Below are 19,653 nucleotides of genomic sequence, written 5' to 3' on the forward strand. Positions count from 1 at the left end.
TTTTATTTATTTATTTTCATCTAGCATCAATACAGCAAACATTCTTTTAAGTAGAACAGCATGGCCGAGAATGCCAATAACATCTAGGCCTGTATCAGGAATATTGTGGCCAGCAGGTGTAGGGAAGGGATTGTGCCCCTATACTCAGTACTAGTGAAGTTACACTGTAATACTGTGTTCAGTTTTGAGCCCCTCACTTCAAGAAGGATGCCTCTGGAGCATGTCCAGAGAAGGGCTATGAAGCTGGTGAAACACCTGGAGAACAAGTCTTGTGAGGAGCAGCTGAAGGAACTGAGATTGTTTAGCCTGTTAAAGAGGAGGCTGAGGGGAGACCTAATTGCTCTACAACTACCTGAAAGGAGGTTGTAATGAGGTGGAGGTTGGTCTCTTCCATCTAGTATTGGGTGTTAGAACAAGAGGAAATGTACATAAATTGCACCAGGAGAGATTTAGTTTGGATATTAGGAGGAATTTCCTTGCTGAAAGAGTGGTCAGGCATTGAAGTAGATTGCCCAGGGTGGTAGTGTAATCAACATCCCCATAGGTGTTTAAAAAACATGTAGACATAGCGCTCCAGGACATGGTTTAATGGCCGTGGGCGTGTTAGGCTGATGGTTGGACTTGATGATCTTAGAGGTCTTTTCCAACCAAAATAATTCTATGATTCTACATATATACAAGATTTAAATAATAATTTAAAAAAAATCTTAGAGCAAAATATTTCAGAGACTGTAATTATCAGAATTATTTGTTGTTTGCATTTTTTTCCTGTCACTTTTTCCATCATGTCTTGGCTCTCTTAAGCTATTTTGCCTCTTACAATGTTGGCATAATGGAAGTCATACTTTTGCCTGGTATCAATACTATTAGCTTCTGTATTATCATCCATCTTTGCTATCAGAGTACCTTAAGGCTGTATGTCTGGAAGTGAAGATTTGTCAGTCATTTATGTGCTCTCAAAATCTCGAAAAGTAGAAAAGGTCAAAAGCCAGAGATGCAGTCTGCTGTTACAGAAAAGGAAAAGGAAAAGGAAATCAATGAAGGTGCATTTTACAACTAGGATACAAAAATCTGTTTACTTACAAAGTAATGACAATAAAATAACAGTCAGCTCAAAAGGTCATGAGAATCTTTACAAAGGGAACTAACAAGTGCTTCTACTATGGATATTACAGGCCTAGGGAAGCCATCTTGCTTTGTGCAAACTGGGATTGTCAGCTTCAGTATGAATTTTTGTTTAAATAGTTTTGCCTTAAGCAGAAGTAAACCAATATCTGCCCTCTTGATTCAAGAAACCCAGAGAGCTGAGCACTTTGTGGCAGTTTAATGAGTCATAGCCACTGGTTTTCCTGACTACTAGTTTTATGGCAGTGTTCTTCCTTGGAGTATCGTGTACTATGTTACTGAACTTCATTTGTTAGTGTTGTGGTCTGTATCCCTGTTTCAGGCTATAAACCAGGAATAGAAAGACACACATACAAATGTAGAGAAGAAGATGCAATTAAAATAGTGATTGTGGAAAGTGTGCAATCTTCAGGCCATCCCAAAGACAAACATTCCTTGACATTTCTCAGCATCATCTGACAGATGCCGTCCTTGCATGCTGGGGTCCCTGCAGATGAGCATGCACAGACCTTAGTTTACATTAACTTAAAAGGTCCCCAAGGTGGGTTTAATAGTAGCTGTTGTGTCCCGCTCTGCACCCTGTATGTGTGTCACACTTTTCAAAAGAAATGGTCCTGTGAGAACAGTAATATCTTGAAGGTACTGAAGTAATTGCATGCTTACCCCATCAATGGTAACCAGTGAACTGAATCACAAACTGTTCATGTTCCTCCATAGCCATGCAACAATGACAGTCCTATCCTGGTACTTTGTGCAGCCCATATGCTGAAAAAACCCCACATTTCTAGATGTATTTTCAATGTAGTTGATGTTACATAGAGTTCAAGACAGAGCACCCAGGTGGTTTTCTCACTTCTTTGTTCTGGTAACCCTTTCTACTTCTCTTTGGGGGAACAATAGCCAGATATAATAATTGATTGCAAGTGCTCACACACCTTTCTACTGCATTGTTGGATAAAAATTGTAAAATGCACACGGAGACTTTAGAAATATGAACTACTACTGATAGCAACCCCCTTGAAACTCTCCATGAAATCCTGGGTACAAGCCCACAGGTTAATAAATAGTTTTATTTTAAATCTGACCAGTGTAAATTTTATGCATGAGTAATCTATGTAAGTGGTGTTTTTTGACAGAAAAAAACCTGCTTGATTTATGACAGCCTAATGTATACTCAACTTATGTTCTAAGTGTAAATGTGCTGCCTGGGAAATTTTGGTACTAAACATGCTGTGATTTGTTCAATTACATCTCTTCCCACAAAAGATGTACAAATACAGACATTGATCCTGGAGAAGACAGTGGCTTATATTTGTTGATAGGACAGCAATGCCATCTGCATTTTCTTCACTAATGCACATAACAATACATACCACCTACAATCAAGCGAAAGCCTTTGAAGAAGGAGAGAATAGGATAAGAGAAAAAAAAGGAATGTGACTATAGTCAGCTTTACAGTGCTTTCTATGCCTCTTCCTATAGCAGAGAGGATGTATTTTGTACAGCACCATCAGCTCTCTACTTTGTGAGGGGACATTGGTTACACAGTGGGACAATTGAAGCAGAGCAACTGGGCTATTTGGACTGAGGGCTTCTATGCATGTGACATTATTGTTGGGACATAATAGTTTTGGTATAGTTTAGGCAAAATGTACATGCAGAATGGGATACTATTATTATTACACACCTAGCTAGCTGGGTCTCTAAGAGATAGGGATGGTTATAATCTCTCTTGTGACAATTGTTTTATTACAAATGAAAGGCTGGCCACCTCTGGATTTTTGAGGAAACCTCTAGGACAAATGTAGAACATTAATTTAATGTGTGTTTTATTTTCTTCATACTTTTGTTACACAGGGCAGCTTTTATGTCCCATCTGAAAACTGCATGCAGCATGCATACAGATGGCATAAGGACCTCTGTCTTCTGCTCTTGAACGCTCAAAGAGGACTTCATACGTACTACACTCTCATAATGAAGGAAATTCCTGATTTACCACAGCTGAAGTTGGGTAAGTGAACACTGAATTTTTCATAGTGTTGCATTTTCAATATGCATTTAATTACCAAATTTCTTGGACTATTCAGGGATTTCAGAGGATTTCTGTCCCTGTTTTCTCTGTTAGTGTTTATTTTGACACACTATTAAAGATAATTTCCTTCTCAGTTTATGTAAATACTCTAAAGGATGTGTCCTGATACGAGCAAAATGTTTTGATGCATCTCCCAAAGTGCTTGTCTGTTAGTGATATTTTTTTTTTGCCTCAGTTGCTTTTTGAAGACTTGAACTTGCAATTCTGAATTGCCATAAGTTTGGGGGAAGACTGTAGCATATTTTTTTCTCTTGAGAAATTTTTTTTTTCTTTTAAAAAGAAAAGAAAAATCTGAAGGGTGGTATAAGTGGTTTTGAAACCTACTCTCTCATTTACACTTTGCAATGTAGTTCTTCTCTGTCAATTACTTAATTATAACTTAGTCTTTAAAATAATTCCACCTTTCTCCCTAATTCAATTGTTTAATGGATTTTCTGGGTTTTCAGGAGATTTTTTTTGGTTGGTCAGGCCTGTTAGATTCAATGTGAAAGTACCGGCTGGCTGAATTTGTGGGATTGAGCTCTGTAATTTGTGTATAGTCATGTCTGTAATGACAGCATGAGCTTCTGTGAAAATGAGGCTCTCCCACCTGTTTCTTTGAATTCAAGGGATGTAGCTCATGATTTCACATCTCTGGTTTTATGTCTGTATATCTGTGCAAAGGTTTTGAAGTGTCACGTTGCACAGATTATATTAGGAGATTCAATTGCATTGGCCAGCAGATTTTAAAAGGGAGCAAAAAACATTTTCCAGTTTCACTACGTAGTGCTCATAAACAAGAACTATCAAACATAATACTTTATATTTGCAGATTTACAGGCTTGATAGCTCCTGTTTTCCAGTTCAGGTCTTGTTCCCCAGCATACATTTCCCATTAAGGTACCTAAATGTCTTAGGGTGGGAAGAGCACATGCAGTGTTATTCTGTCCAGCTATGGACAAAACAAAACAAGAGAAAACAAAACAAAGAAAACCCCAACCAAACAAGAATATTTCTACTTTCTACTTTTGAGCTCTCAGAGAGACTCTAACATGCAAGAAAGCTCATGCTTCAGGCATTCTGGTAACCAGGCACACATAATAGATGATTTGTGCCTCACCAGAGGGGGCTTGTATGTTGGGAGATAGCAGTTATGTATGGCTGGTTGACCCCAACTTGAGAACTATGCCAGAGCATATATTGGGTTTCTAAATACAATTAGCTTGGTTTTCAAATCATTACTAGTACTGAAGCAGGCACTCCATTTGCAAATGTTCTTGTTGTAATGCATGGAAATTTGTTAAATGCAAATACCCTGTTTAGCTTCTTGAGCAGAGTGCTATTTGCATCATTTTATTTGCAGTGTGAAAGTCGACTGAAGATTTGGTTTTAAGTGCTTTCTACCTTGGGATGACATGAAATGTGTTTGGTATTTCCCTCATTTTTCACCCCTGACTAGGGGAAGAATGTAAATGACTCATTCAGTTGTAAATATTGATATTGGTCACATTGATCTCATCATAGTTTTCCAAAGACAGTTAAGATAAATATCTGACTATAAATCTCTTCAGATTTTTTTTTAAATATTTTTTTTTAGCTCCCTGGGTAGTATATTTTAAAAAAATAATAGCCTAGCTTAGATGGGAATAGGGAGAATGATTGTTTCCTAGATTTTACCAGATGAGAATGAGTCTTTTCAAGGCACTACCCATCTCATTCAGTCCTTTCCCATTCCTTAGTACTATTTAAGAAGAGTAATCTGGGGATTGAAGAGTGGACTGGCCTGTTGGTTGTTCTGCTTTGTTTCTTTGCAGATACTATTAAAAAGGTCCACACTGCAAAATCAAGCTGCCAAAGTTGAAGAGTTTGCCTTATAGTCTGTGGTGCATTTAAAATGGAATGTCCCTGTGCTGGATTCTCTCAGGACTACATCAAAGCACTGCTGCTTGCTGTAGTAGCGGAGAGGTACTTTACAAGTACTCCTCAAGGCAGTACAGAGATGCCCAATCTTTAGCTAGCCAGGTATCTGATATCACTTACACAGTCCTGTGTAGCACAATAGGGAGAACCATTTCTTGCACATAATTTTCTCAGACTTTACAATGATGAGAGTTTACCTTCAGTTCTGGAGTTGGCCATAAATTCCAAAGGCTAGTAAGCAAACTTCTAGTAAAAGAGAGAGTAGACAACAAAACCACAAACTCTTTTTCTTTGTCCTAACAACATTCCAGAACTTCTACAGGTATAGTGGTCCAGGTTGCACAAGCAGAAGTTGCTCCTGCACCAGTACAAGGTGGGTTGTGGAGTGCCCACATCCAAACAGAAATTTTTCTGTCAGGGAAGATTTTCAAAAGATGTATTTCTCACATAAATTAACAGCAGAGCATTAACATTTCATATTTACTATTCTCAAACCTGATTTCTTTCTTTATGTTTTCTTTTTTCTTTTCTTTTTTTTTTCCCTAGAGGAGCTGTCTGTGGAAGAGACATTATCTCAGCTTTGTATGGAGCTGCAGGTATTTTCTTTAACAGCATCTGTCCATACATTTTTCAGGTTCAGTTTTCAAGTGCACTGAAATAGCCTGGCCACTTTTCAAAGAGAGAGAAAGGGAATTTGGCACCATCAGAAAGTTTTTCGAATATTTCTCTTCTAGCAACAATTTCACATGATTTTGATCAGTAACTTTAGAAGAAGTTTCTGTCACTTTTAACAAGTCGCCAGCTGGATTGCTTTACCATCCTTCAATGAGCTTAGCCCTGAGTTACAGTGTAAGGAAAAAAAACCCTAATGAGGGTATGTTGCAATTACAGCTTTTGTGCTAAAGTAGAAAAGACACTGTGGCAGGTCGTACAACCATATCTTTTCAAATAAAGGTCTGTAAATTGTAGGGAGGCTCATGGCAGGAAAAAAAGTGATTTTGGACACAGAAATTACTGACCTGCTCTCTTGAAATTGCCTTCTGCTGTGTTTATTTCAAGTGAGACACAGACAAGTCATAAAGGGTGCCAAGTCAATTTCTAAATATCACCTGAAGGCTGGTGAAAATGCTTCATAATCAGAGACTTCCTAGATTTGATTTACTTAGTTTATTAACAGGAGAGACAACATAGAGAAGAATGGAAAAATAACAGTTAATAGAGAGAAACTGAAGCAAAAGCAAACTGGAAATGTATTCACACTCCTGTTACAAATGGTGAACTATTATGTTTGTGAGTCATGGGTGAAAAGCATTGTGATTGACAAATTTCTTAATTTTAAGTCATGACTTGGTTACTTTGCAAGAAATCAGATTTCATGTAAATTTGGTTTAGAGAAACACGAGTTATTTGCCTCACCTTTACTGGATTTAGAAGCTACAATGTAGAAGATCAGATGACAGAATCTAGAGTCTCCTTTGAACTTACGAACCTGGGAAAATCCAAGTTAACCTGACATACATCAGAAAATGCCAGCATTAATTTCCCATACAATTCTTACTCTTACCCCCTGCCCCCCACAAAAACAAACAAACAAAACCCACAAAAGCTTATTGACTTGTTTTGCATGGCAATATTAATAAAGTCAGTCTGCTTTGACTGTTGTATGAAAACTGCTGGGACAACATAGCAACAGATAGGTGAACACAACAACTAGAACAGCTCGTTCTTTGGAGTGTTGTAAAAACTTTGGTTTTCCTGTGCACTTTAGCATCCTGGGATAATAGCTTTCTGTCTATCTATATGTAATTTGATGATAAAGACAGTGAATTTGCAAAGACTTTTAAGATGTAAATATTGAGATCTTGTACATTGGTGGCACATAGCTGCAGCATTGGCCATCACTGCGATGTAAGTGCTGAAGTCATATGTACCTCTGTATGGATTAGTATTGACAGTACTCGCCCAGCCTGTAAGACTGTGTTGTGTGTTTGACTTATGAACAAACAAGCAAAATACCCCACCAAAAATGTCTTGATTATTTTCACTTGACAGTACCATTAAAGACAATAGGGCTTGAAAGGGGCTGTTACAGGGAGCAGCCCAGCAGCAGGTATGTGAATGGCACAGCCAGAACCACATTTGGTGATTTTCATTGGTGGCTTTTGCTCTGAGGAACTGATTCTCTGGGGTATGACCTGCGTTGCTATTGTTACTAAACTCTTGTCCTCTGTGTGACAGTGCAGTAAAATGCAGGAATTGCAATTTCCTTTCCTCCTTCCTTCCTTTCTGCCTTCCTGCCTTCCTCTCTGATATATGAAGAAGTTTAAGCAATAAACTAGGAAAATAGCCATCATGCACCTATTCCTAGTAAGACTTGCATTAATAATGTGACTTCTTTGAAGTCTGGGCTTTCAGTTTATGATGTAAGAGGAAGCTTAATGACTAAATTTAAAAATAATAAAAACTGACATACAGCAGATAAAACTGAGTGCAATAAATAAATTAGTGCTCTGACTCTGCAGAGATAAATGTTTGGGCAGGATCTTTTGTCTAAGAGTATGCCTCTTGTTTTTCCAGTACCAAAACAGGTGCTAAAGCTTACGTCCTCTTAGATGTCATTAAAACAGGGTAGTACCCAAACAATGAAAACTCAGTGATGATATCTGTGTTATCCGCCTACATATTTTCTCTGTTTCTCTCTCTCACACACGTATAATTTGCTTTTAATCATGGTTTAGTTTGCAGTGCCACCAATCTGGAAAGCACCTGCATAAAAAAAGGTGAAAAATAAGCAGGCTTTCAGATAGACTGCAACCTTAACTAAAAAAAGACCCAGACAAGAACTGATAACCAGTCCCTATGGTGTTATTCCTGGAGTATTTCTGTTAGTATTGCTGCTTTCATGGAAGCAGGTAGGGACCCAAGGAATAGATGAAATCTCAGTTCTGTACACTTTGTGCCAAGATATCTAGGTAAAGTGCAGTGGCTGCCTCCTGTTAAAGAAACTGTGAAATCAAGGAGATTGATACACAGACATTGCTGATAAAATGCTCTTCCTAGGCAGTTTTAGCATAGAATTGCAGCCTAGATTTGGAGGGCATAGTGGGGCCCATCATGTCATACTGTGGGAGAGAAACAACAGCTAACTCTGGGATATGTGTTTTCATTACGTGTTGAGGACACAGTGTTTTGACTTGAGATTTATTGTTCTTCTGGTATCATAGTATGACATGGCTGAGAAGGTTTCTTTTGATATCAAAAAGGATGTGATGGGCCATGGTTTATTATGTCAGAGCATCCAGCACCATCTGGTGGATAATTTGGAAATCACTATCTTTTATTTTTATTTTTTCCATTTACTAGCATCGCCAGTAAAACCCACAAAAACTGAGGCAGTTTCCACTTCTCACTCTCCAGTTGTGCAGCTGAGATCCCTTGACACACTTTTCACTAAAATGTGTGGTATTTTAAGAATAAAAGCAAAAGTATCACCAGCTTTATTTGGATTAAAACAAATGAAAACTGTATCTTTAATAATAATTCTAAATCAACAACATTCTTTTTGTTGGTGGTGGGAATTAATTGAGGTTTTGCTTGTTTGCATTTTGTTCCTGTTGTACCTAAAAGGGCTTAATCTAACACGCAGAATGCTTTTACTTCATGACACTGTCTTGATCTCAAAATGTCCTTTCTGTCCTTCAGCTGTTGAACAATCCTGAGAAGATCGCAGAACAGATAAGCAAAGACCTTGCCTGGCTATGCTCCCACCTCTTGGCCCTGTGGACCCAGTTCCTGGAGGTGACAACACTCCATTCAGAAGTCACAGCTTATCTGACTCAGGAACATCACACGCTAAGGGTAATGTTAAGAAGATAAAAACTAATTTAGTAGTGGCAACCTGCTGATAGACACTAATGATTTATTTGGATCTCTATGTCCAATACTGTTCTGCCCATATGAGTATTTTCATGAAATGAGGTAAGCATGACATAAGGTGAAGAGGAGATGAAGGCCAAGATTTGAAATTACAGTTTTGATTTCTGGAATGAAAGCTGTTGCTTTTATGGGATCTAGCTAGGATCCTTCATAAAACAAGTACCCTTTGAACACCAGAATCAGCCATGGAACAGGAGATGGATGGGAAGAGGTAGCTACCACCTGTATTATCTAGATAGCCATAAATCATAAATATTTTTTTACAAAGCACAAACATCACATTGACAACCAAAACTACTTTATTTCAACGTTTTCACAAAGCTACCATAAGGAATGGTATATCTATATATATTTCTTGCCTTTTACCCAGTGAGGTGCACACAACAAAATATCAATGTCCTTCATGTAGAAGTTGCTTCTTGTACTTGACAACAGAGCAAGTGCAAAAGCACTTGTCTTTGGATCTAACTTTGTAAAATCTGCTTATCTGATAGTTCAGCAAGCTGAGAGGCTTCCATTAGGACTTTTTTGGTTATTGACCAGACATCAGTTCAACACATCACCTGAGCTGAATTCACAGTCTGATCTAATCATTAGAGCAGGGAACACAAAGAAAAGGTAGGATTCACCTTGCTCAGTTTCAGGAGTCTACAGTGTAGGTGTTGGTAGCTTGGCTTATGTTCTGGTTCCTGTCAGAGTTAGTGCAGGTTCAGTTACTCTCCAGAATGAGCAGGAAACTCTCCAGTTGTTCTCCCCAAGAGCATGGTTGAGCTTGCAAAATTCAGGAAGAGGTGATTGACTGACAGATTATAAGACTACCCTGGTTAGTTTAACTAGGTCTCCCCTGACTCTGAGAGGACCTGGGTGGCGTTCAGCCAGAAGACCCAACTCTGTGCACTCGCAGATGCAGTAAAGTGAACTCTAGACTGTGGTTTGTTCCAGCCTCAACTGATACCAACTACATGCATGACCCTTGGAAACTGCATACATTTGTGTGCTTGTTCCTCCCAGTATAAACTGTGTAAAGGTACTTTCCCAGATCTTGAAACTATTTTGAGAGCTCCAAATGAAAATCACTTTATTAAGGCACAGTCTTTTTAAAGGGATACAAGTTCTTCTTTTAGAAGGGTTGGTTGTTAAGGCACAGCTGGGATTTAGGGAAATGCCATGATGCTATGACACGTGCTTTTCACTACCAATGCTAACACTGTGGCAGAGATCACTTTTACAAATACTATTAGTAATGTATGTGCTGTAGTTTAGCAGCTTAGTACAATGGATTGCATATAATGCTTGATTCATTTAAACTCAAAACTTGCTGCAGAACAGAGAGTAGCATTAAATTTTTTATAACTTATTTCACACTGTGCTGTGCCAGACACTCCAGAGCTGTGACTCTTTTGTAAATGATTATCCAACACTGATCAGAACTAGTGTCCATGAAGGGTTTTGAAGAGCTCTCATTTGTAACACAACATAGGCAGATGGGTTCTACCATGATAGAGTTTACTCTCATCTGGGTTAACATATAAGACTTCCTTCACTCTTCTGGGAGTCACTGTGGATGTTCCCATAGAAGAGATGATGAATTATGAATTGTTCTAATTTAGTAACTCACTCCACTGCTGCTAGATGGTTTGCACTGTGGGAAAGGAAGAAATCTTCTCCAGTTTAAGAAAACAGGGGGAAATGGTGAATTTATCAGGTTTTAGAAAAGATGAATGCAAGGAAATCTTGTTTTACTGTCAAGGCACAAACCTTCTCTCTCAGCAAATATACATAAACATCAGTTGCTTTCTGCTGGACTGGGAAAGTGAGGCAGAATTTAGCTGATGGTTGGGTTTGGGTGTTGGTTTGTGAGCTTGTTTGTTTGGTTTTGGTTTTGGTTTCTTGGTTGGTGGGTTTGATTTTGTTTGGTTGGTTTGGGGTATTTTGGGTGGTTAGCTGTTTTTTTTTCTGTCATCAGACTGGTGCAATGCAGATGGAACATAGTAAGTCATTTTATCCTGACAGTCACTGCTGTGTTATTAACCTGACTGTACTTGCACCTTTCATCAGACCTTAGGTTTAACATGTTTCTGTCTTCCTCAGGTAAGAAGGTTCTCAGAAGCCTTCTTCTACACTGAACACCAGAAACTTGATGCACTCACATTCCAGGAAGGCCTGTAAGTAACCCGTTAACCCTTCCTGTCATTGAAACGACTGAAAATGTAGTTTAAAATATATTGCAACCAAGATGGAGGGGTTTGGGGATTTTTTTGTCCTCTCTGAGGAGTTTGGTTTGACAGATCCTGGATCTGTTCTAGCTCCATATTGTAACCCTATTGAAGTCAGTGTCAAAAGTAAGTGATTCTGATCACACCCCAGAAATTATTAATTTCAAGATGCCCATATTCTAGGGATATAATGCAGGAGATCCTCTTTTCCCACCTCTCTTCTCAGTTATAGTTGGGTGCATTTCTCTTCAAAGTCCGTTTCCAACCACAACACCAGCCTTGGGACAGATAGAGAAAAATTTTAAATCTTTATTCTGTTAACTTCCTAAACCCACTACACTAGATCTCGTACTAGTACATTTAATGGGAAACAACTGCTGACAAAGCTTAACATTTAAAAATTTGATTTTGCCATCCCTAACACACATTTTTTTGGGGCAGGCAGTCCAGGATATTTCTTAGTCTTAGTCCAGCCCTGATTTCTATAAAAGAAAGGGTCTTTAAATGCAGACCATTAAACAGCCTATGTAAAGATGTGGATGTTCACTAAATGCAATAGTGAAGGACAGGAATGGGAAATACTACCAAGTTAGCAGGAGGAAATGTGGGAGGGATATGAACTCAGGGCTGATAATTAATTCACTGAGAATCAACAGTGCAAAACAGTCCAAGAAAACAAACATTACACTGGGCTACATTCATAAAAATATGCTATAAAACATTGGCAAGATAAGTATTTCCTTCTGCATGTTACTTCTTGCTTGGAACCAAGCTGGGCAGTATAAGGAGCCAGTTTTAAAGCTACACCAGGGCAAATCCTGTCTCTAGTTTTAACCAATGATCCCAAAAGGAGCACATGGATAATATCCTGAAGGTAGTGTTCGAGGAAAGATTTGAATTTTTGAATAATGAGGGATGTCCAGACTATTTGTCCACTGTTACCACAGCCTTACCAGTGTGCAAATCTGTTTTTCAGAGGAGCTTAAAGGCCATGACATCAGGTCCTGTCATGATGATGAGACTTAAGTAAGACTTCTGCTTCTGACCTAGTGCAAAGAAGAAAATTACTTTCTCAGCGCAGTCACAAGGGGCTTTAGGGTTGATTCAGTGCTGATGGAAAGGGCCATGACTTCATTAGTGACTATGTTGTACAAGACTACCTTGATCTGCCAAATTAGGGCAGCACCGTGGCTGCAGGGGGCCAGCTGTGCTCACTTAATCCTCCCATGTCAAGTTTTAAGTGATCTATGTACAAAGAAAACCACTCATCAAGATCCTAGGGTGAGGGCACAGACATTCATGGCCCCATTCAAGCCCCCTGCACTGGGGAAAGCCTAATTGCATAAAGTGCTCTTATTTCTCCAGACAACCACAGAACTAGCTCATTTCCTACAGATACATTTATTTTTTTCCTCAGTGACTGTCAAGGAGACTGAGTAAAATAAGGTAAAATAGTTTGCAAGCTTTAGCAGTTAATTGCTGTGGCAAATTGGGTCTATACAGGCCTCATGGCAGAGTCATGTTTTCTCTTTGATTTGGAAAGGTGATATAGCTGGAAAAACAGTCTTGGCTTCCAGAGTATTAATGTTAGGGGTGGCAGTGGGAAATATTAACTGGGTTCACAGAGACTGCAGGTGAGGTCATCTCTCAGCATCATGAATGCTCTGCAACCACCTTAAAGAGCAACAGTTTTTCTGCCCCAGTTCTTTCTTCTTTCTTAACACACAAAGGCAATGGGGTTATTTTGCTACCCTGCTCATGATATGAGTCCTTTGGGAGGCCATGCACCTACATACCTGGAAGAATTTGACTGTTTAGATGGTGAAGGACACATCATTTTCTACAGGCTGGGTACCGCACAGGGTGGCAGTGTCTAGCAGGTTACATATCCTCCCAGTATTTTACAGAAATTATATTTTTTTTTTTTAAACACCAATATCAATAAGAATATCAATGATTCATCTTTTGTGCCAGAGATTGGTCTTGAAGCAAGTTTAGTTTATTACTTTTACATGTGGTCTTCAGTAAAATACTGATGTTACTAATTAATAGTCAGTGAGCAGTTCTAAGAGTTAATGCTAAATATCCAGATGTTGTTACAGCAAGAATGAAATATTACCTGTTTGTGACTCCTGTCTGAGTCATGTTTTGGCAACCAATGACTTATCTTTGAAAAAAGAATAACTGGCCTACAGGTAAAAGCAAATGATAGATACGAACAATTATGTCCTGAAGTAGAAGCTGATACACTGGTCTGAACAAGTTATTTGTGTCTGGACATGGGAATCTCCCATGCTGACATGAATTGCAAACTTGCTGTTTGAGTTTTTCTTCATAATGCATAAAGTGTATTTTCCCCAACTATCTGCTACATAGTTACCTGCCTTTTGCAGATGATAATCTGAAATATTGTCATTGTGCTGTCCAATGGGATCTGTGCAGAATTGCTTTCAACTGACTGTCTATGAAAACCTTCTTGCCTTCTTTATTCCTTAGGTTAAACTTTGTGTTTAATATTTTCCCTAGTGTTTTGAGGAAGACACTTATGTAGGGTAGCTCAATTGACCTAAAAATCATTGGAAAGTATTTATTATAACTGAGCCTACATGCACGTGTCAGTTTAATGTTATATTCACCAATTAAACCCAAATAGCATTTTATGTCGCTCAGAAGTTCTTCCAACAGGCTCCGGTGGTGTTTAACCTTTCCAGATGTATGTAAGATATCACAGTGCTCTGAGGACTGATAGAAGTGAGATAGAGGACCTGTCCTGCATCCTTCTTGGTCTTGTTCCTCCCTGTACTGCTCAATCAAATATTCATTATTGCTTCCAGCATTTGGGTTTTGCTACCCTTGCCAAGCTGTTAACAGATCTTTTTTCCTGACCCTCCCAAGGGATCCATTCTCAGCCAGCTGTAGCATCCCCTGGGAGGACAGCAGTGAGTTTTGGTAGCTAACTGGATCCTGTGGCAGAGGCAGCTGAAACAATTTGAAAAAAAACAAAACCAAAACCGAACTAGAGATTTTACAATAAGAAAGTCTGCAAGTGGTAGGTATCTCTAGGCAAGACAGAAATCAAATCACGGGAAAGCTCCTGGAAGTGCTGGATGCCCACTCATAGTGCTGTACCGTCTGCTCTCATTTTTAGCACATTACACATTCAACCAGGCTTGCTGGAGTGATAAAGAAACATCACAGTAGCTACTCAAACACTCAAATTATTTTGTATTTGCTTCCAGGATCCAAAGTCACGGACAGATTTCTACAGAAATTCGCAATTCAGATTACTTCACCAGCATGCCTCCGCTTCCAGCAGAATGCCTTGACATAGATGGGGACTGCAACACTCTCCCAGTGATCTTTGAAGATAGGTACATAGATATGCCTTGCAAAGGTGAGTAAAACACCACAGGGTACAGCTTCATGAGACAGCTTGAGCTGAGGTAGGTTCACTTCCCCAGCCCATGGTAAGCATTCTCACAACCCTTGGGCTGACTAGTTTGGATTAGAGTGTGATCCACTATGTAATACTGTGGTAATGGTGGTAACAAGCAGTGTGAGCAATCTGGCAGACAGCCTGCCATGGTGATAGGCCGTGTCCAGCATGGGTGTGGAAGTAGCTAGCAGTGTAGCAGAATAGTGCTGTGCCTGCACTGTGTAACTAAAGCAGGAGCCTGGTAACTATAAACACAGAAAGTTATCTTGGAGTAACAGGACGCACACGTGCATCAACAACCTCACGTGTCATTACTAGTTTAACCAATAATCAATAGTAGTACGGTGTGTGGTCACTCTTGAGGAACCAGTGAAGCTATGCCAGCAATGCTCTCTGAGTTTATATAAGTTGTAAAGGTTCCCTTGATACGCACTTCTTTTATTAGTCTGTCAGCACTACTATCTGCACTGTACTATGCTTGCACAATACTCGAACAACACTGGAACAATAAAGGAACAATTCTAGATCATATTGGTCATCTGTATTGATTCTCCTCTCTGTCATCTATACAATACAGCTGAATTTTTCTATTTTCCTTAGCAGAAAACTAGAGTGTTGCCTCTTGCTCCATATTTTTCATTGTCATTGTAAGATGTTTAGTTACATGAGCTGGAGAGAAAATCTAGAAAGAAAACAAAATCTTTTGGATTTTTGTTGCAGTACAAATGTAAAGGAAAAGCAATACTATGCATTTCATTCCCAGTCTGACATCTAGTGGTAAGAAAATTCAGAACAAAACCCCAGAACAAAGCCCAACATGGTACCTGAAAGGCAGCATTGCTCTCCAAAAAAATATTTTCCCCTTGAGTACCCAAAGCAAATTTTACTTAAGAAATTATTTAATTACACAGATGTATAGTAAATTCTCACAGCCCTTGATTCCTTTTTCTTTTAACTCAAATATTAAATTTGGCAAGGAAGAAGTGTATATTAGTATCATAGGTGACTATCTAGTGAATGTGGCCAGTGGTCCAAAATTTCCATTCCTCCAGAGTTATTCAATTGCCTAAATTTTGACAATTCTCATTACAGATATTTAAACTATTAAACTGAGCATTAAACTGGCTCACAAGCAAGAGCTGTACTATGACATACTGTATGTTGTATGCTGGCAGCAACAAAAAGAAGTGTCAGTTTTCTTTTGCTTGCTTACACTGTAAAAACTATCATTTTAGTTAATTACACTGAGGAAAGCATATTTCATTTATACTGTCTTCTTTTGCCTAACTACAATTGTTTAGTGGGTGCAATTCTAGTTAAATATACTCTGGAATTTGTGTTTATATACTGCATGTATAATTTGTATAATATAAATATAGATAATTTTGTAAGCCTTAATATTACTTCTCAAAGTCCCACATCACTTGGGCATAATTTGCTGTGCTCTTGCAGATACTGCAGCTTTTTCATATATATACATATATATAGAGAGAGAGAATAGAATAGAATAGAATAGAATAGAATAGAATAGAATATATATTTATTCTTTTTTCCTACTTCCTTCTTTCAGATCAGAATTTGGAAGTGTTCCCAGATTATGAAATTCCTGCAAATACTCAAATAGATATGAGAGATGACAATGAAGATATTGCATCAAATGATGCCATAGCAGTAATGAAAAGAGTCTGTGGGAAAGGTACTATGTTAATACACACAGACAGGATAAATAGGAATCCTTCCTGCATATACAGTGGTAATGAAGGTGCTGCTTATACAGATAAGAGTTTAAACCAGCACTCTACCTCTCAGGTGTGTACAGAGAACAAAGAAGGCCAAAGGAAATCTGAAAGTATTTTTGTTTCAAGTAAGGAAACTACTTCAGACTCAGAGCCAGGGAAAACAGAATGCACATCAGAAGACTTTAAAACATCCAAGGAATTTTTATTAAAAGACAACAGACTTGCTGCAGATGCTATATGTGGAGATATGAAACCTAGCAATAAGGATTCCCACAGAACTGAACCTGTGTTAATTGTCAGTGCTCAGTATGAGTTTGGAGCAAGTGGAACTGATGGGTTGGAAGACAGGACTGAAATGCATAAAATAGATGAATCTAGTCATCCTGAGAATAATTTCACTTTGCGTGGTCTTGCACTGAATGAGTTAACCAGTCATGAAGAAACAGGAGATACAGACACCAAGGCTCTTGTTCCTGTTTTGAAAGCACTGCCAACACACAGCTTACGAAGTGAGGAGTGTGAAGAAATTACTCTGACATCAGGAGTCATAAAAAGATCCTCCTCTCTAATATCTGATTCAGGCATTGAAAGTGAACCAAGTTCAGTGGCATGGTCTGATGCTCGTAGCCGGGCATTGGAGCTGCCCAGTGATAGAGAGATCCTGCACCACTTGGTACGAAGGCACGCAATCCACCGAAATTCTCTGGAGGGTGGCCACACAGAAAGCAACACCAGCTTGCCTAGTGGAATCCAAGCATCACTCACATCCATCAGCTCTTTGCCCTTTGAGGAAGAGGAGAGGGAAGTGGAGCTTACCAAACTGACAAAATCTGTCTCAGCTCCACAGATCAGTAGTCCTGAAGAGCCTGCAGAGGAGGTAGACATATCCAAACACAGTGAAGTGACTTCAAGAAGCTCAGGTGAAAAATTAAAAAGCTGCACAGAAACCAAGGGAGGAGACGGAAAATTCATTGTGGACATTTCCGAGTGTCAAATTACAGCTGAAAGCAGAGAATTTGAATCAAAAGTGCATGCCAAACCATCCATCAAACACAGTAGTAGTAACACTGAGTTAAAAGGGAAAGAGGAGAAGGAAGGTTTCTCAGAGGCTTTCTGTAGTCTGGAAAATGCAAGACCATCCATTTGTCCAAATCAGCTCCAAGATAATGTTTCTGAGTGCCAGTCACTGGAGAACAAAGTTGAATGCAGCTCAAAACCACCAAGGGCTTGTAATTACTTAGACAAAAATATACAAAAGTTTAATACATGCCTTGAAGATCCAAAGGATAAACTTAATCCAGAAACTTTAGTATCACAAGGCTTTTACTCCAACAGCAGAATTTCAGGAGAAGAGAGTTCTTCACAAAGCATAAAATCGGTGCCAGAATTTTGTTACCCTGTTCCTGCTCATTCAGAGACCTCAACTGAATTTGGCTCAGTGCAAGGAGAGTGTGGTAGCTCTCTTGCTGACGAGAGTCCAGCAGCATATGCAGAAATGCAGGGGTTACAAGAAATTGAGCTCAACGACTCACCTGCTTTGACAGACCCTGCTGCAGGATTCTACCAGGCTGAATATCCTCAGGAACTCAAGAGCCAAGAGCAGGAAGTTGTAGCTAATGGCACTGGTTTTTCTTTGGTAACGACAGAAGGAGTAGCCTTGGAAAGCAGAAAGGCTGTTGATGTGGTTAACCTGTCTGTCTCTTGCACAGCCACATGTCTTCCTTTTTCTTCTGTGCTCAAAGAGACCCCTGCTATGGTTGGCTCCTCTGCAAAGCAGGCTTCATTTCCCATCACACGCCAGCCTCTGGGCTCTTTTGGAGTTGTGTCTTCTAGTTCAAATGAGATGGATGAAGAGACCAATGAAAGGATGTTGAAGTAAGAATATCTAGTTACCTTCCTCATTAAAGTTACTGTAAAGTCAAGAGACTCTGACAAAGTTCAGGGCCCTCCTACAGTAAAAGCATACTGTGAGCTTGCATTCAGAGATAGTCACAGGATAAATAATCCAAACTGACAAATCGCTTATATGGAATAAATAACCTAAATAGACAGGAAGGATGAAAGCACAGACACACTGAAATTGTTGAAGATATGAGGACCTTATTCCTTATGAAATAGGGCAGGATTTAAAGGTCTAAATAATCTCTAAGATTTGGCTGTCCTTCATAAAGTCAGAGATACCCAGACTTGATTAGTGATCCCAGATAGATTGCTATGGAAATTCCATAACTTGGTTTTCTACTGAAGTAATTGCACTTATTAGCTAAACTGTGAAACAGGAGAGCCGTCTGGCTGGTAGGGTCTTGTCTTCAACTTCTCAAACAGGAAAAATGAAAGAATTGACTTTCTGGGTAGGTGATAAAGAGTTGGGTTTTGTTGTTGTTCTTGGGGTTTTGGTGTTATATTTTTTTTCCTATGGGAAAAAAAATGTCCCATTGTGGCCCTGCTGTCACAGTGGCCCCTTTCACAGACTGACACACTTGGACATGTATGCTTCTGTTACATTTTGATGGCTCTGCTGTGCTGAGGAAAAACAGTAGGATGGGAATTTCTCAACCCATTCATCTGCCTAGAATTTTGGCTTTTTGTATGCATGTGCATTTGAGATCCAAGGTTTTTGGTTTGTGTTTTTTAAAGTATTTTGAGGATTGTTTTATAGACCTTGCAGTAAGTCTGGCTTAGTCCATGTACAAAATCTGTTCCATCTTTGTGAAACAAAATATTCAAGCATATATTCATGCACATGAATCAAGAGCCTCCAGGTCCATGCCTCTAATGATAGATTTTTTTGTTCTCATGTCCCTTTAAAGTCAGTTGGGTTAATGAAACTAATTGTTTACCATTATATAAAGTGGTCTTAAGTTATCTCCAGGCTTCAAAGGGTGCTTATGGCTTGAATAGGTGGATGCCTTGCTGTGGAAGGCAAACTGGATAGATGTCCAGGCCGAAAGAGTGGTGGTGATCGAAGTTAAATCCAATTGGTGGCCAGTCACTAGTGGGGTTCCCCAGTGCTCAGTAGTGGGGCCAGTCTTGTTTAATACCTTTTTAATTATCTGGACAAGGGGGTTGTGTGCATGTCCAGTAAGTTTGAAATTGACACCAAACTGAGTAGAAGTGTTTATCTGCTGGAAGGTAGGAAGGCTCTGCAGAGGGATCTGGACAGGCTGGATCAATGGGCTGAGGTCAATTGTATGAGGTTTACCATGGCCA

General features: G+C 39.2%; 1 protein-coding gene across 1 annotated transcript in view; it reads left to right on the forward strand.

Annotated features, from left to right (window-relative positions):
* Positions 1 to 19,653, forward strand: part of FAM135B (family with sequence similarity 135 member B) — a 172,999-nt gene that overhangs the window by 142,192 nt on the left and 11,154 nt on the right. The window contains exons 8-13 of the mRNA XM_054167407.1: positions 2,983 to 3,136; positions 5,663 to 5,712; positions 8,819 to 8,974; positions 11,144 to 11,217; positions 14,508 to 14,662; positions 16,275 to 18,318. Of these exons, the coding sequence (XP_054023382.1) occupies positions 2,983 to 3,136; positions 5,663 to 5,712; positions 8,819 to 8,974; positions 11,144 to 11,217; positions 14,508 to 14,662; positions 16,275 to 18,318 (2,633 nt within the window). The remainder of the gene's footprint in view (positions 1 to 2,982; positions 3,137 to 5,662; positions 5,713 to 8,818; positions 8,975 to 11,143; positions 11,218 to 14,507; positions 14,663 to 16,274; positions 18,319 to 19,653) is intronic.

The sequence above is a fragment of the Dryobates pubescens genome, chromosome 14, assembly GCF_014839835.1.
Source record: "Dryobates pubescens isolate bDryPub1 chromosome 14, bDryPub1.pri, whole genome shotgun sequence".
Classification (NCBI taxonomy): domain Eukaryota; kingdom Metazoa; phylum Chordata; class Aves; order Piciformes; family Picidae; genus Dryobates; species Dryobates pubescens.